The following is a 16793-nucleotide window of genomic DNA, read 5'->3' as shown; positions in this document are numbered from 1 at the left end:
TAATCATCAATCACCATCTTGCACGATCAAAGTCCTACGAAAAACCGGTTTTCTCTCCAGCTGATGCGGTTGCAGCATGGTATCGTTGCATGTGTTGCGCTGCAAAATCAACACAACAAAACTAACGCAAGTAAATCCTGTTTTTACAAAATAAAACAAATGTAACTTAACGCTAAAGTTAACAGCCAGTATTTGAGACTGCAAATTTGGAAAACTAACCTACAAAGTCCGGTCCGGCCAGTCTGTACCGGCTGGTCTGTCCTGCCGCTTTACACAGCAGACACACCAACTGGTGCTTCACTTGCCCATTAACTAGCGGATTGCCGGCATCCTCCGCTCCCTTGTCAAACATTTCACTCAGAAACTGCAGGTTCTTGCCGTAGCAATACCGGCTTTGCTTGAGATGACGTCGAAAATTTCCTTCGGAAACTGCTGCAGCGTCCTGCGTCAGAGTTTCCATGCAGAAGGCACAGTGGAAATCAAAACCACAGAACTGCGCGCAATCGTAGAGCGCGCCAGGCACAGGTTGGGTCGAAGAGGTGGCAATGGAATCGGCAGCAGGACATGCGATCGGAATGGGCGCTGTCACGGTCGGCGGCGAATGGATAACAGAGGCCTGTGTGGGCTGCTCAGAGTTCCGCTCCAGCAGCCTTTTAAGGTTTATGCAGCGCTGAAGCGGTAAACGGGTGTATGGCGCTAAAGAAAGGTTGGATGTCGAGCTAGCAGCGTTTATGGAAGAACCGTTGTTGTGGCCAGCACAGGAAGTGTTAGCCAGAACGCGGCAATTACAATTACCTCCTCTGGCGTGACTATTATTGCCTGATCTGCGTGTTCCCTGTCTATTTCTGCGGTATACTGTCGCTGCATCCGTAGCCGAATTTACCCTGTCTGCTGCCCACGAGATTTTCCTGCCCGCCCACCGGATGGCCCAACCCAAAGGATAATGTTCCAAGGGATAATGTGGGAGCGCCTGTTGCTTCACGGACTGCTTCGGGACGCGGTAAGGTTCCCACGACAGGTTCTGGCCGCACGGCAAGGTCGGATTCCTTCGCCCAGTACTCCGCTGCAAAGGGATAAAATGATCTTTAGGCGTCACCTCACCACCGCGTTGTAACTGTAACTAGTTAAACCGGTAAAATACAAATTCAGTACTACACATACTGTAATTAAGTTGGACCTAACCTCTCTTTTTCGTTTCGCGTGGACTTACCATTACTTTCGGCTTGTCCACTCTCTGTAACTCCGTCTGGTACTGCAGGACTAGGTCGTCTGTAGGTGGCCACCACAAGCCAGCCGTTTCGACACACCTCCTTTTATTCCAGCCGTCTGCGTCGGGTTGGGGCATGGCAACATGCTCTTGCATGATGCAGCGGTTTTAAGCATAGAAATCGTTTTATGACCTTTACTGACCAGAAGCTAGCAAGTGCTAGTGTATCTGTCAGCCTTTATTCAGCATTATTTTGGCAATAATAAGAGAAGGACATCCTTTTATAGTTGGTTTCTCCATCGGGAAACGAAAATTTTCGGTTAGCTTGTGCCGGTTGCGGAGATCCGATTACAACACATCAGCAAGAAACGGCACGGTTTCGTGAATGTTAAACCCTGTGAAACCTAGGTCAAACCCGGTAACAGATCCTGTGTATCCGGATTTTAGTCTCGGAATTATTGGAGGTGAAAGACGTTTGCGAACTTCGTTTGCGTCTATGGCATTACGTGCATCGCATGAGCTAATCAGCTAAACGTTCCTTTTCTCACAGGTGTGTCTTTGTTCAGTCGTTGTTTTTCAAACCGACTGAACTTTTTTTTCCAGTTTTCCGTGATAAACGACATATGTAAATTTAGAAGATCGTGTCTTCAGTCACTTTGGGAATCTCATAAAGCGTAATTCTGAAATACAGTAGCTTTGGGGATCTTTGCCTGCCGGATATAATTTGGTAAACTTGAGGGTCTGGTGAATTAGCGCTCACAGTGGGTTTTCGTCCATAAACATTTTGCATTCAGTTGATAAAACTTAGGGTGTCTGACAGCTTCAGTTTTTTCCCGACAACTTTTTGTTGTTTTTCGGTAGTCCCTGCTCTCGAATCACACAAGCCTCTTGAAGCCCCGATATTTGGGCAAATAGCATACACACAGCAATCAAGAGCAATGCGCTTTATCCTTATGAACCATTCAACCATCGATGCTTTTTCTCGAAACAAGGCTCACCGGTATTTTAGTATCCGGATCTAGCGTGAAAATTAGTGCAGGTTCATCAACAATAAGAAAGCCATACGGAACACGGTTTTAAAAAATCAGTGTCCGGATCAAAGTATTCACTTTGCCACATTGCCCAGCACTGACGGATTAACACGTAAAGGTCAACAAACATATTGTGAAAAGCATTAAAATTTGAGAGAAAATTGAACCAGCAACAACAAAATAAGTCAACTCGAGCGGAGCACCCAATTTTAGTCTGAGGTTGAGATTTCCCAAGTGCTCTATTGGAGAGGTTGTTGGAGTATTGGCTTTAAAAGCATCCGAGTCTAAGACCTATCTGCTTCCCTGAAAGGCCCTGCAGTCGTACGAACTACTGAGTATTTTTGACCGGTTGGTACAGCATGGTATCGCTGCATATGATGGGCTGCAAATAAAAAATGCTAATTAATTACGATGTAGATGTTAGAAATAAAATGGCACACTCATCATTTGCACTCTAATGATGACCTTATTATGGTCCACTCATTACTGAATTTACGCTGCACATACGTCATCCGTCCTGTGTTTGTCGGATGTAAAGGTGCAGTTGTTTACTAATATTATTGCAGTATCTGGTGCTATATAAGTCTGGATAGCTTTGAACAACTGACCACCAGAGTGTGTGATGCCTTCGGTTTCTGTGCATATGACTTATAATAACGTTACAAAAAGTTCCAACAACAAAGTTACGAGCAATTATGATGAGAAGAGGCATGACTTGACAAAACCAACCTACAACGTCCAATGTAGGCAGTCTGTACCGGCTGGTCTGCCGTGCCGCCTTACACAGCAGACACACCAACTGCCGCTTCACTTGCCCATTGGCCAGTGGCTCGTCGGTCTCTTCCGCTCCTTTGTCGAACATTGCACGCAGAAACTGCAGATTTCGGCCGTAGCAATACCGGCTCGTTTTAAGATGCTGCCGGAAATCCCCTGCGGAAATCCTTGCCGGCTGCAGTGTGGGCAAAGTTTCCAGGCAGAAAACGCAGTTAAATTCGAAGCTGAAACAACGTGGCCAATCAGAGAGCGTGATGGACACGGTTCGAGTGGACCCGCTCTCAGTTGAACCGGCAAAAGGACTTAGGGCCGGAATGGACGGTGTGATGGTCTGCGGCGGGCGTACAACAGCGGCTTGTGACTGGTACGCGCGATTCTGCGCCAACACGAGGCCCATGCACTCACCGTTGTACGACGCTGAACGATGGTTAAGTGTCCAGTTTGCAGGAGAATCCACAGCAGAATTGCTAACACTGGAGGTAGAAACCGGAACGCCGTAATTCGCAACGATATCACTAGTGTAGCCTAGTCGGTGCATTGCTTGTCCATTTTGATAGATAGCAGGTGTGTCTGCCGCCGAATTGTGCGTGCTCATCGTCCACGAAACCTGGTCACCGGTGTGCTGCATTTGCAAAGGAGGACGTTGAGATACCTCTTGCTGCGCGGGCTGCTGAGGAACTTGGTACGGTGCCAGATAAGGATAATGGTCACGAGCATGTGGCTGTGTGTACACGGCACCATTCGCCCGTGTTTTAGGCGTCGATGCACTTATCATCGGAAGAGATGGTTCATTTGCGTCGTGTTGGAATACCACCGTTTGATCGTCTTGGAGGGTGCGCAGCTGTAACACAGATCGCTTTGTGACGTTTATTGTTCAAAAGGCAGTATTGGCTAGATCGATTTTCATTTTTTGTAACATCTTTACAAGAAGAAATTCTAGTTGATAACCGAAAATACTGGCGGATATGACGCGGTAAGTTTGTTGTGAAAAACGCATTGTTGTGGTGAAAACCATTCGTATGCAATTAAAATGCAAATGATCTTTTAACTTTGCCATTATGGCTGTCTACAACGTTTCCCTTTGCAGGATCGATAATGTGATGGAAGATACTAAGTGTAATAATATTATTAATTTTATGGCTATGTAAATAACAGTTATTAGTCCACAGTAAAGTGGTGCAAACGTTAATTACTATTTTACTAGCCATTAGTCGATAATAAAAATGTGGCTGGTTGCCTTGTGCATGATGTCTGTAATAGCCGCATCTGTAGTGTTCGTATTACTGAAAGCTGACGGATTGTACGTAGTGACTTGCCTAACTTAGCATTTTATATGTTCTTAAAACATTAAAATATGGGTAGTGTCCGTTTACCGGTTTGGCTACACAAAGTTTCTAAAGCTGGTGCTCGAGTTATGAAAAATCGCCGAACGGTCCCTTATTAGAAGATTTGTAAAGGTGACACGTGTAAAGAGTACAGCTTAGTTGTACAAAAATTCGATAGAAGCACAAGGGCTGGTTGTGTTGGTCAACTGTGTTAGAATACTGAGTCGCAGAGGAATGAATGATGTGACTGTCAGTCAACCTTGTAATGCGCCTGCACTCATTGTGCATATCGCACTACTAAAATCAAACCCTAAAAACATACGGTATTACTTCGCTTGTTTGGTGCGGCTTAATTATGTATCTCTATGGTTTGCGGAGCCTTCAGCTTTTATTTTTGAATGGAGCTTGCAGTATTATAAACTAGTATAACGTACGTGGGCTCTGTTTTCCGTACTTACCAGTGAACTGACTGTTTTCGGGTTGATCGCTTTCTTCTTCTTTCTCTGGGTTTTGGAAGCCGAGTTGTCTGAAGGTGGATCAAGTATTCTGGCGGCTGCTCTGACACATGCCTCCCAGTCAAAGTTCCCACCTGAATGAAATGTTGGCTGCTGCGCGGGATTCATGTCAGTAATGTGGTTTCGAGCGGGTTGCGTGGGAATCGCAACAGTGTCGAGCACGATGATATTCCAAAAATGACCAGCGGAAATACGTTGGAGTCTTATTGCAAGCAACACATGCCCTTTGTCCACTGACAATTACTGAAAGCAATCGATTCGGTGTTACACAGCCAGCACGGTGAACAGGCAGCACAATGTAAAAAAAATTTAAGCGATTCTGGTTGTTCCGGAAATAACTGAGGCAACACACATTTCCGGTATTTTATTTAGCACCTGCTTGGCTTTTGCTCGGAGCTGAATATCGTCAACAAAAAAATATTCAACATGCACACTATGATGTCATCCTGTAGTCCGAAAAAAAAATTTTTTCACGCGACGTTCCCTGCATTCGAATATTCATGTTAGATATGCAGTTAGATATGCAGTTAGTTAGATATGCAGACTGTCTATGCGCTTAGCCGTAGAGCGATGTACGGAAATGGTTGGGTACACAAGCCGTGCCTGTGCTGAGATCTGGCAAAGTTATAACGTGAAAGATTCCGTGCAGCATAGTTAATTGCAGTGGGCCAAACGCTTTCCGATCGTAGTAACACGAGTCGTTAAAGGATGGCGCACTGGGGAAGTGGCACTGCGTTACCTGTGCAGTGACATAATCACCGTCAATAACGTGACAAGAGCCCTGTGTTTACCGTGGATCAACCCGGAAGTGTATACCGACATTTACACCAATGGAAGTACTGTATGCACTGCTCACCAGCCTATTCCAGGAGACCAACTGAATCGGCAACCACAACAGCTGTGCTATCGAGCGCATAGCTTAATGGAAAAACAGCGAGGGAGCAGACAGATGAGAACGCTGGGAAGGCCGGCGTCCTGAGTCACAGCTGGGCTAGCCACAACTTTACTTAGTACAATTGCTGCTTCCCATCAAAATGAAACGAGCCGAACGGCTAAACAAACTCAGTTTCGCTGACGAGCAAATCTATGGAAAGGGGATACCTTTGCGGCTTACACGGATGCTGCATTTACGCGATCTGTCAGTAACAAATGCATCTTTGGCCGGCAGCAGTTTGTGGTTTATGTGGAAAAACTGAATATTGTATTCGGGCACAGCGTCAGCTGCGAGCACGGAGGACTTCTGGGGCCCATAATTCTAAGGCCCTAACGCCAAATGCAGAAAAAGCACATCAATCAGAATGGTTTATAGCAGGTTTGTAAGCGAACTATCAAGAGGTAAACTTAACAATGCGGTAAACATGTACGAATATTAACAAGGTAAACATGTAATTATGCACATAATAGCCAGTCGCACTGCATACAGATATAATTAATTGTCTAGCTATTATTACCCTTACATTTGCTTGAAGCGGTTTTATGCTGCACCGATTATAAATTCAAAGCTGTCCGAATACAAAATGATTTGACGGTATTGGCGCTAGTATTAGTCTAAACATAAAATTAATATTAATAATAACGCGGAGGTACAGTAGTTCCAGCTGCGGTAGAACTGTTTGTACAGACATGGCAACGAAAACTTTACAAATTTTATTACGATGCGGATTCCCTTATCTCCTGTTCCTCCATGGTTCCTCTGCAGCCAAAACGCTGCCGGATGGTATATCAAAAAACAATGATTACTGTATCTTGGGACTGCAATAAACTGTCTGCCTCCATCAAATTTGATTTATTTAGGTGGTATTCGCTGCAAATTATTATCAGTGATTTTTTGCAGACTGGAGAGACTATGTCGATGCCGATATGTTAGCAGCGGACGACGACCAATCGCGCTACAGCAGCGATTACTGGGAGGGTGACATTGCGGGAATTGACTTGGAAGAGGTAATCACGGTTTACGGCCATCTCGTTTTGTCGAAATCAGCGATCCTGAATTAATGCTACAGGTGAAAGGAAACGCTGCTGCCAATGCGGCGGACAACGACAATTTGCTATGGCCTAACAATACGGTTCCTTATGAATTCAGCACGCAATGCTCGGCTGCGTTCGGTACGAGAGACTCGGAGAGAGTACAAACATCTTGTACTAATACCATCTTTCGTCTTTCTTAACACATATCGTTAATAAAATATTGTCTTTAAATATTTTAGGAGCGTCTGAAAAGAAAATGATTGAGGAAGCCATGGATATCATTATGCATTACACGGGCAACTGCGTAAAATTTGTGGTCCGCACTAACGAAAGCGACTACGTCAAATTCCAAAAAGGCTTTCGGTGAGTAATTTGTAGGCCCACTTACCGGAATACAGATTAATTCACGATTCTATGAGAGAAGTGCAAACTGCTTCCCAACATTTAATGCCTTCACTGCAGGTGCTTGTCGAGTGTCGGTCGCGTTGGACAAAAGCAGATAATACAACTGACGTCGGGTTGCATACTTCACTACGGCTGCATTCAGCACGAGCTGATGCACACACTGGGTTTCTATCATGAACAATCGCGGCTCGATCGGGACGATTATGTCATCATCAACTGGGACAACATCGCGCCAGGTGAGGAGTGCGTATAAAGTAGCGATGCAGTGCCCACGATTTAAGGGTCGCAAATCTTACCATTGCAGATAGTATGCCATACTTATGTCAAATTACGTCTTCTTTCCACGGTTGTATTTCGCAGAGGATAAAGTTCAGTTCGAGAAGCGAACGGGTGTAACGTATGGTCTTCCCTACGACTACCAGTCGATTATGCACTACGAGTTTCGCGCCTTTGCTAAAGATTCTAACTTTCCTACGGTGGCACCAAACTAAAGGGGACGAAGATGGGACAAAATGAAAATCTGAGTCCGCTGGATTTAGCCAGGATCTTCAAGCGCTTCAAATGCAACGTACCCACCGGCAGACAGTCCTTGTCTACCCAAGGGCAGTGTCCTGTTTCCGATACGACCACAGCTACGACTTTAGGTTTGTTGTGACTTTTAATTTGCAGGAATTTGAAAGTTGCAAGTGTTACGGTACGAAGTTACGAACCTGGTGTGTTCGGTCACCTTCAGTATTGCCACTGTTGTGTCACGTCTTTAGTCTTACGCGTATTCGTTTTTGGGTACTGTCATCCTAATGTATCAGTTACCCAGGTTCGCGTAAATAGCCAGAACCAAAAAAAACCTAAGAAACATGTCCCACAAGCCACAGTTATCTAAGCCAGAGTGAGCGGCGGCCGAATCGAGTGCCGACTGACGTGGGCATCAGCCAAATTGCTCACTGGCCCAAGCGATTACATGTACGTAGTCGAAATGTACCGCTGCCGATGTGGTTAGACACGGCGGTTGCATGGGGGTCGTAAATGTTAAACTGCTTCGGCCCATGTCCAAGTTACTGCTCGGGTGCTCAATGTCGCAAAGGGCATCACTTAGCTAAAAATTGCAACGGCCGTCTTTTTGTATGAAACTGATGTCTCTTGTCGCTCAGCTTGTAGTAAGCAAATTCGCGAAACTGAGTCCGAATAGTGTTACAGATTGGTCGTCTTCTGTGACGTCTGGGATCAAAATTAGCTACGGAAATAGTCCGCTCCCGTCAGGCTCGGAACAACCTGACGGTTCCAGGGGACCCACGGCTTCGGCTAAATTTCTGATGGCCAGTTAGATTTTCCTCCGAGAAACGAGTGCCCAGTCAAACTCCAATGACAACTGCGAAAAAGGGACAAGATGCTGCCAATCAGGAGGAAAATCAGTGTTTAATGAGAGGTACCCATGCTTTTGCGCGTTCACCCTGTCCGTGGCGCGGTGAATCCGATTTTTTTATCGACTAAGTTTAGTTGTATCGTTTCTTATTGTATCGTTACTCCTCTCGTAAAACAAGCGTTGTCTAAAATTATTGAAAGGATGTGTGCAAAGCATAAGAATCTAACAATATTGTACGTAGAAAACAATTAATTGACGATTCTCGCCAGGATGGCGCCCCGTGGCGGTTGGGAGCCGTACGCCCACGCTACGCCCAGAAGTCATCGTAGGCCCATAACAACACGTGCTTTTCCTGGCATTGTTTAAACAGCGCGAGTTCGCACATTATTCTGCTTACTAATGCGGCAATCACGTGAAAACTAATAGAACACTAAGCTCTACCAATTGGGCGACACATGTTTGATAAAAAAGTGTAATGTGCCCCGTAAATTGTGCGGCAATGCCGATGGCCGTGGTATTACAGAACGCCTCACGTGCGACCGTTTTCGTATGTTATATGGCGCATGCGCATTTCCTCTTTTGGCGCACTGCGAAATTCCTGTAGTTAGTGACGTCAAAATGACACACTGCCAGTCTGCAGTCCCGGCGAGAATCACGAATACAGATGCCTTCAAACACGTCCTATCGAAACTTAAGACAGTCGAACTTTTGCATCGATAATGGTTACTGCAGAGTATATCAAGTAATTACCTGATGGTGTATTATTTTTTCTAGTCAACAGCTGCTTTTTGGGGGAGGGATTTTTTTGGAAAGGATTTCGAAGAAACAGATATTGAGAGTTGTTTCCAGTATTCTGCTCCGAACACGAAGAGTGCCAAAGATGATTTGGTGAATTCACTGAACGTTACCGCAGGTACATATATCAAAAGGGATTAGATCAAAAATACTTCGATATTTACAACAACGGGTAGTGCACTTCTACTACAAATGTTAGACATTTGGCGGCCGGTCCATCATATGGCGTGTTACACGCTGAGCGTGTGACAGAATAAGAGAGCAACGTGTACCGTACAATGGATATATCCGTTTGCGCAACCTAAAGAGAGCGCTGGTTTATCGTGATTGCAGTGTCAGAAATTGGGCGGTGACCTTTGTTAACAATTTGTACGAGGAGCGAACTAGTCGCTTCGAGTACCAAAATATGCAGGTCGGACATACGCCACATGTACAAGCCTGCCCGTAATTTCTGTCGTGAAGGTACAGATAGCACGTATTTAGCGAAAAGTTTTGCTATGAACGATTTATGTTACACTGCTTTTACCATAATGACAACTTCACTCTTCTAAAGATTTCAGATAATTAGAAACGAGAAAATAAATCTTTACAAGTTCTACATACAGTTTACTATTCAGATCAATATTTGGCATGCATCAGCCATGCCAACTGCCAAAGGCATTTAGAGCATAAATAATGTGGCGTAGCGCGCCGCCGTGCGAAGTTTGACGCAACCCGTGAATTTATATTTGTCGCTGTGTTAATGGGAACAAAATTACGGAACAAGCTTGTACTGTTACATTGCATTTTAAATAATATTATTGTATGCCTTTCAGGAAGCATGTTGAAAAACTTTCCAAATGGACACGCCGAATGTCTTGTTCTTCACGGTAACCAATTCTGCAAAATTTACAATTTAAGCGATTGCCGAAAGGATGAGGGGGAGCGATTCGGAAGGAAAGTTACCTGCGGGTTGGTGGCAGCTTCCTTTATTGCGGATGGTATACCTGACCTTTGTTTCAGTACAGTTTCAAAGAACAGCGCGTCGTATATGTTTTCACGCATTCCAGAATGAACAATGTACGAATGCGGCAGTATTGGTTTATGTAAGTCATGGTCCTGTATTAGTATCCCACAGAATGGCTGCGTTTGGTACACCGGGGCTGGGTGTGTCGACAGATATGACGCTCGCAGAAATACCACAATTTACACTTGCTTTGCAAAACGATATCGGATGAAAAAGCTTTAAGATGTATTGCACTGAGATGCTGTTATATACCGTAATTACTGTCCATACCCGCACTCCATAATAACTTTTTAACTGACCGTTGAAACGCTTTGTATGCGGTACATACATATGCAATCCAGGTACGCTTTCAAATTTCCTGAAGGGACGGTGACACGTCCAGACAAAAGCGCTTGCCATTCAGTTGTAATACTGCGATTTTTTATGTGGTCGTGGAGACAGCTTAGTTTGCTGAACAGTTTTGTAATTTTGAATCATCCTGGACCTGATGCAAGAAACACAGGAGCTGATAAATGTTTGAAGGGTAGAGATTCCGTTGTACAGCCAACAGTAAAGCAAAGTAAACGCTCTTTTCACGCTTCACGAAACTTTTTAGCTGAAACACGCGAATACCGTAACCGGCGGGTCGTATCCAATGAATTGGCAGATAATTGTCAATTATTAGTTTATTCTTTATCCCTTACGCACAGCGTTGTCAAAGTACATCTGACGTTTCGGTGGCCCGAATGTTTGACCATTTACGCACGGCGATGATACGTTTTAAAGTGTTTTGTAGTGTAAACGCCACACAGTACGCACAGTTTTTCACATAAATACTAGATAATGGAACTATGCAGTAATTTCTGTTCGAACACAAATAAATAAAAACAATGAATTGTGTAAAAGCACAGACGTTCTCATATCCAGCAATTCTGAAACTATGTTTGCACAAGTGTAAGCAACGCTGTCTTTTCCTGTTTTCATACCTGGAGGGTATCTTGCGCTAGCAGCCATATATCATTAGATACAATGGTGTATTCTATTATGTAATCGCATTCATCGAAAGCGTAAGAACAGCGAGCTTGCGCACGTTTTCAACTCACTGATTAATGTTAACGGGGACCCAGTGCTGTCGACATTCTTAATTTACCGGTGGAACGGTGCACGCGACCGTGGCAGACTGTAAACACCATGCGGCAGCTTTTTCCAGTATTATTAGCGTTGTGCTGCTGCGCCTCCCTATCCCAGCAAGATTTCCTCGATCCTAAGAGTAAGTACGTTTAAACTGTTAAGGATTGCTAAGTGCGTAATATTGTTGATGATAATCCTTTATAATTATGTGTTAGTATGGTGCTGCTTACTGAACGTGGAGGATGCTAAAGTGTATAAAATGTGCGACAACATCGACTGCAGTGTGACAACCACGGCATCCACAACAACCACGACAACGACGACGACGACAACGCCCCCCATAGTCAAGCCCGTCGTTCTTGACCCGGAGATTGTGAAAGAGTCCGGGAATGACACCAGTGAGTAGCAAGCACATTTTCTGGACTTTATAGTAAGTAATTTACGAACCAGTTCACGGCTACCGTCTCGTCCGATGAAAATATAAGTAGCTCGTCCGTAGTCAAGCCATCCGCCCATTTTAACATCAGTTATTCCTTCTATTCGCTAAGCGAATCGGCATTTTTCGTCCTGTTAGATTGTTGGGTGGCTTTTCTTCAGGAACCGAAAGCCAGATGCTGTCTTCTTCTCAGCTGTTCGAGGGCGATGTGCTGGGTGTGGAAAAGGATGCGGAAGTCAACGTTAATGTAAGCCACAGCCAGAGCTCCCCCCAGCGGACGATAAAATCTGTCCCTTTCCTGGAATTATTTCTTTGCAGGATATGGGACAAAACTTCGTCAACAAGGATGAACTGAAATGGAGGGATGCGACCATTCCCTACGTTTTATCCAGAGTCTATCGTAATTTATTGCAGACTTCCTGATTGTAAATTTTCAAATGGTAATTTGTGCAAACTGACCCTTAGTCTCCTAGGTCCACAGGATAGAGCAATTATCCAGAGGGCCATAGAAGATTTTATGTCGAAGACACCCATCAAATTCCGCCCGCGCAAAGATGAAGACAAGGATTATGTTTATATTGGTCCAGGATTCGGGTAAGTCGCAAACTTTGCGGACACTGTATCCGCATGTACTGTATTTATACATACAAGTTTAAGAGCCACCAAAATGGCGGAAGCCGAGTGTCGAGCGAACGCACTCACTGTCTATGTATGGTGTAAAAAATTGTATTAGTATGCCGATTAATCAATACACTATTATGGCAGGTGTTCATCGCATATTGGCCATCAACAAGGGAGACAGATTATCAATCTACAAGTTCCAGGTGCGACAAACTTGCACCTCTTTTAGTATTTCAAACTGTACACTGAAAAGCGAATTTGCTGACAGGCTGCATGAAAAGAGGCGTTATCCAGCATGAGCTAATGCATGCTACCGGTAAATGCGTTTGCAACGCTGCTGAATTTCATCAGAAATGAGTGCGTTTCTTCCAGGATTTTACCATGAACAGTCCCGCACCGACAGGGACCAGTATGTGGAAATCAACTGGGACAACATCCGCAAAGGTAAGCATGCAGAAAGCAATAGCCTGTAAAACAGGACCTTGTACAAATTTTGCTCGCCTACCGTAAAATCCGATATTAACGCCCTGGGCGTTTATTTTTTCAAGAGCCTTGGGAGGGGGTGTTTAAAACCGTAATTTCGGGGGGGGGGGGGCTTTTATTATTTCGTGACCTACGGGAGGGGGCGTTTAAAACCGCACGGGGCGTTAATATCGGATTTTACGGTATATACGAAGTTACAAAATATACGAAAGCTGCGCAGCGGTTCAGGAGAAAATTTTTAAGCAGCTGCAGATGTACATAAGTACTTAAGCCGCTTAAGTATTTACAGTCAACTGAGTCAAGGACTCAAGGTGTATGGTTATCTAACAGGGGATGAACGGCTAGGTCACCCCTTTGCGCGAACAGAACAGGAAACTGAACGCCACAACGCTGCACACTTTATCTGTCTCTCACATACTATACATCAAAGGCCACCGCAGCACCTTGCTGCGGGCAAAAGGAAAAAGCATACAGCTCAGACGACGAAATCAAGCAACTAAAGAATCTACCAGATAGAAGATCTGGTAGATAGAGAAAAACACGGCAAAAACAGCAAAACAACCTAGCAGCCGCCTGTGCGCGGGTGAACGGAGACGCCGCTCCTCCTCACACCCTATACCCCTTATACACCCTTATAGTTATCCCTTATACATCTTGGTACAGTTATCATGAAATGTAAAGTACACAGATATTCTGAGCGACCGGAATTTTAAAAGGAATATCACACAGTTCCTTTCTTGAGAAATTATATTCTTGGTTGCTGGAGACTTTTAGAGAAGCTGTTCTGCCACCCTGGTTACACCGTTGTAGAGCTCAGTAACTCAGTTTGGTTTGGTTTGGTTGTAATGCTTAACGTCTGCAAATACAAGGAATCACTCCTTATCGAGATTTGCAGACACGGTCAATTAAAAACTCCAGCGGAAAAGTAGTCCCTCCACAATAACCCAAGTACAGAGTAAAGCACAGCAAGCATTCACTCGTCAGAAAAACTACACATTGGGCCAATACTGTCAACAAAATAACATACAATTCAGGAATGCGCATCGGCGACAGAAGCATGATTCAGTTGATTAGAATGCGAAACAAATATTATCGAGCTACGCTAAAACCAGTTTAACGCATTGTAAAAATACATTTAAAAAAACGTTAACGCAAAATTATAAAATAACGAAAAATTACTGCAACGAAAATAGCAATGCTCTGTTGTAGCCGATTACCTCCAGTTTCGAAGCTACAGTGATAAAGACATTACGGCGTTCGGCAGGCCATACGATTTCGCCTCCATTTTGCACTACGGAAAGAATGATTTCGCCATAAATGCGGATGAATGGACCATTCGGCCGCGGGAGAATGTCTCTGATTCGCCCGGTGCTGATCAGATGGGACAGCGCGAGGGACTAAGCAAGATCGATCTGGAGAAGATTAAGTTGGCCTACCCGGAAAAAACAGGTACCCGCCAATCCTGCCAGTCACTGCCGCTACCTTATAGTTATCATATACGTTCGTTTTTGTTTTGTTTTAGTCTTTGTGCTGTTTGTGTTGAACGAAAAAGCAGACAGTGTATATTTTCATAAGGAGATTCTTGAGCATCATATCTTTTTAAATATTAAATAAATTATAGTATCATTGCAGGTCGAGGATGTCCAACGACAAGTGGTTGGTTCACATTTAACAAATTTTGCTACTTCTTCTCCTTCCTTTCCGATGGCACTACCAAGTAATTACGAATGCTGCAGTTGCATCGGACGCCAGAACGAACGGACTTAAATTAATCTTTGATTTGTTGCAGAAAAGCGTTCGCCAATGCCAACATGTTCTGCCGGCAGAACGATGCCAGGATGTCAAGCGAACCCGATGACGGAGTAGACGTCTTCTTCCAAGCCAACTTCGCCACGTTGGACAAGACCACCAGGGTCTATGTAGCCAGTTGCGGAACCATTACGTCTGCTAACCTTAAAGATTCTCAGTTTTCGAATTGTGATGATCAGCTGGACTTTATTTGTGTTAAACGAGTGGCTGCCTAAAAATTTCGAACAGACTTCGGAGAAATGACCCTATGATGGTGGATCTAGGAAGAATCCACGGACAGAGACAGAAACGGAATCTATCCTGCAGAGTGAGCAGTGTTGTGTACTACGAGTTATGCGGAAACGCAAGACACCCGACAACCAACTGCCCACTTTATATCCCATTCACATGACACTACAGAAGCTCCCGCAGCAGAATGCTGCGGGGCCAAAAGTACAGCAAGTTACTCAGACGACGATGGCTAGCAACTGAAGAATCTACCAGATTGAAGATCTGGTAGATGAAGAAAAATGCCATCAAAATACATCAAAACAACTTAGCACCCGCACCAGTGCGGGTGGGCGGGGAGGCCACTCCTCCTCACAACCCTAATATTTACGTTCGTTTTTCTACAAAGGTGTACCTAGGCTTTCGGTACACCGATTTGCGTTTGATCGTTTTTTAGCTCCACATTCGGATGATACGCAAAAATGCGCACGCAGCATTCCTTCGCAACATGGAATAAAGGAGGTCGAAAACATATTCTAAAGAACGCGCAATCGCAGAAGTCTAATGTATCACCTTGCGGAAGGCTTTACCAGGTCATCTCGTTTAACCAGTGCATCCCACTCTATATCCTTAAGGTACTTATCAGAGCTGCTTAGGTTCGCAAAAGCAGTGACGCTGTCTACCTAGCTAAACTGGACTGGTTTGTTTCGGTGTGTAGTTGGACGAGTGCTGTTTGACCCCGATATCGTACATGTGCTATTCTGACAAAGCATACTGCAATTTCCTTGTTTACATAGCTGGTTAAATACTGCACTGTAATTTTTGGAACACAAGTTTTTCTCGAAACAAGAAATGGAGCACTGTCTAACAGGGGATGAACGGCTAGTTCACCCCTGTGCGCGAACGGAAACTGAACGCCAACACACTGCACACTTTATCTCTCCCACATACAGCACATCAAAGGCCACCGCAGCACCTTGCTGCGGGGCAAAAATGAAAAAGCACACCAGCTCAGACGACGAAATCTAGCAACTAAAGAATCTACCAGATTTGGAATCTGGTAGATGGAGAAAAACACGGCAAAAACAGCAAAACAACCTAGCAGCCGCCTGTGCGCGGGTGAACAGAGAGGCCACTCCTCCTCACAGCTAGTTAAGCATCCGGATCTGCTCGTAGCGCGATTTCAAATCACAACACCACCCTTTATTATTGGAGACATCTGCATGAACAATACAGTAGAAATGCCATCACTGTGACTTCTCAGATAAAATTCATATCCGGATCAGAGAACAATGTAGTGAATGTACGTTGTGCGTAATACAGGCCGAGTTGAAAATGAAAACAGGCAATGAAAAAGTTATACGTAATACTGGCAGTGTTTAAGTGAAACTCCTTATCCGGGTCAGAGAACAATTACTGTTTTTTTACCAAATGGTCAAGAACGGTCTTTCCTTAGAGCGGATATAAAGGTACAATTCACAAATAAACAAATAAATCACTGTCAAAAGCGTTACCGTACTAAGTACTTCGCTAAAATACTAGTAACATTCGAGTAAAAAATTGAGTTTGCAACAACAAAGTCAATTTTCTCCAGCAGTGTCCAGTTCAGTTTGAAGCCAAGTTGAGACCACCGAATAGTGGATTGGAGAGATTATACACTTCCGGGTCTAACCGGATCTGTATTTTTGGACGGCCACGCAACCGTACGGCCTACTGAATAGTGATAGGCGATTGGTCCTTT

General features: G+C 44.4%; 3 protein-coding genes across 5 annotated transcripts; 2 read left to right on the top strand and 1 right to left on the bottom strand.

Moving 5' to 3' along the window:
- Positions 1-2522: 2522 nt before the first annotated feature.
- On the bottom strand, positions 2523-4960 carry LOC129592750 (uncharacterized). The gene is made up of 3 exons (XM_055488864.1): positions 4796-4960; positions 2968-3853; positions 2523-2620 (listed from the first exon to the last, which is right to left on the bottom strand). The coding sequence occupies exons 1-3, from the start codon at positions 4958-4960 to the stop codon at positions 2523-2525; spliced, it is 1149 nt and encodes a 382-aa protein (XP_055344839.1).
- Positions 4961-6712: 1752 nt separating this feature from the next.
- LOC129592749 (zinc metalloproteinase nas-6-like) lies at positions 6713-7716 on the top strand. The gene is made up of 5 exons (XM_055488863.1): positions 6713-6793; positions 6856-6958; positions 7060-7183; positions 7283-7461; positions 7586-7716. Exons 1-5 carry the CDS (start codon positions 6713-6715, stop codon positions 7714-7716), a joined length of 618 nt encoding a protein of 205 aa, XP_055344838.1.
- Positions 7717-11448: 3732 nt separating this feature from the next.
- LOC129592740 (zinc metalloproteinase nas-4-like) lies at positions 11449-15775 on the top strand. Of its 3 annotated transcripts, XR_008691006.1 has the most exons (12): positions 11451-11635; positions 11712-11894; positions 12094-12179; positions 12251-12332; positions 12406-12526; positions 12698-12756; positions 12822-12869; positions 12926-12997; positions 14246-14485; positions 14669-14753; positions 14826-15152; positions 15510-15775. XR_008691006.1 is itself a non-coding variant. In XM_055488852.1 (11 exons), exons 1-11 carry the CDS (start codon positions 11557-11559, stop codon positions 14900-14902), a joined length of 1143 nt encoding a protein of 380 aa, XP_055344827.1. In that variant the 5' UTR covers positions 11449-11556; the 3' UTR covers positions 14903-15034. The 3 variants fall into 3 exon arrangements, 2 of the variants coding, with proteins under 2 accessions (XP_055344827.1, XP_055344826.1); XM_055488852.1 differs by lacking the exon at positions 15510-15775 and having other exon boundaries at positions 11449-11635; positions 14658-14753; positions 14826-15034; XM_055488851.1 differs by lacking the exon at positions 15510-15775 and having other exon boundaries at positions 14826-15179.
- Positions 15776-16793: the final 1018 nt, after the last annotated feature.

This window comes from Paramacrobiotus metropolitanus, unplaced genomic scaffold (assembly GCF_019649055.1).
Source record: "Paramacrobiotus metropolitanus isolate TYO unplaced genomic scaffold, Prichtersi_v1.0 Parri_scaffold0000055, whole genome shotgun sequence".
Lineage (NCBI taxonomy): Eukaryota > Metazoa > Tardigrada > Eutardigrada > Parachela > Macrobiotidae > Paramacrobiotus > Paramacrobiotus metropolitanus.
Note: the sequence above shows the minus strand (reverse complement) of the source record. Positions and strands in the feature narration are given on the sequence as shown.

Excerpts from the sequence above, each read along its gene's own strand:
- LOC129592750 (XM_055488864.1), bottom strand. The coding sequence starts at position 4,960 with ATGAATCCCGCGCAGCAGCCAACATTTCATTCAGGTGGGAACTTTGAC. Across the intron at positions 3,854-4,795 it reads CGAAAACAGTCAGTTCACTG|CTGCGCACCCTCCAAGACGA; the intron begins GTAAGTACGGAA and ends TCTGTGTTACAG. Across the intron at positions 2,621-2,967 it reads GCCTACATTGGACGTTGTAG|CCCATCATATGCAGCGATAC; the intron begins GTTGGTTTTGTC and ends TTTTATTTGCAG.
- LOC129592749 (XM_055488863.1), top strand. The coding sequence starts at position 6,713 with ATGTTAGCAGCGGACGACGACCAATCGCGCTACAGCAGCGATTACTGG. Across the intron at positions 6,794-6,855 it reads CGGGAATTGACTTGGAAGAG|GTGAAAGGAAACGCTGCTGC; the intron begins GTAATCACGGTT and ends TTAATGCTACAG. Across the intron at positions 7,184-7,282 it reads AAATTCCAAAAAGGCTTTCG|GTGCTTGTCGAGTGTCGGTC; the intron begins GTGAGTAATTTG and ends CCTTCACTGCAG.
- LOC129592740 (XM_055488851.1), top strand. The coding sequence starts at position 11,557 with ATGCGGCAGCTTTTTCCAGTATTATTAGCGTTGTGCTGCTGCGCCTCC. Across the intron at positions 11,895-12,093 it reads AGAGTCCGGGAATGACACCA|GAACCGAAAGCCAGATGCTG; the intron begins GTGAGTAGCAAG and ends GCTTTTCTTCAG. Across the intron at positions 12,527-12,697 it reads TATATTGGTCCAGGATTCGG|GTGTTCATCGCATATTGGCC; the intron begins GTAAGTCGCAAA and ends CTATTATGGCAG.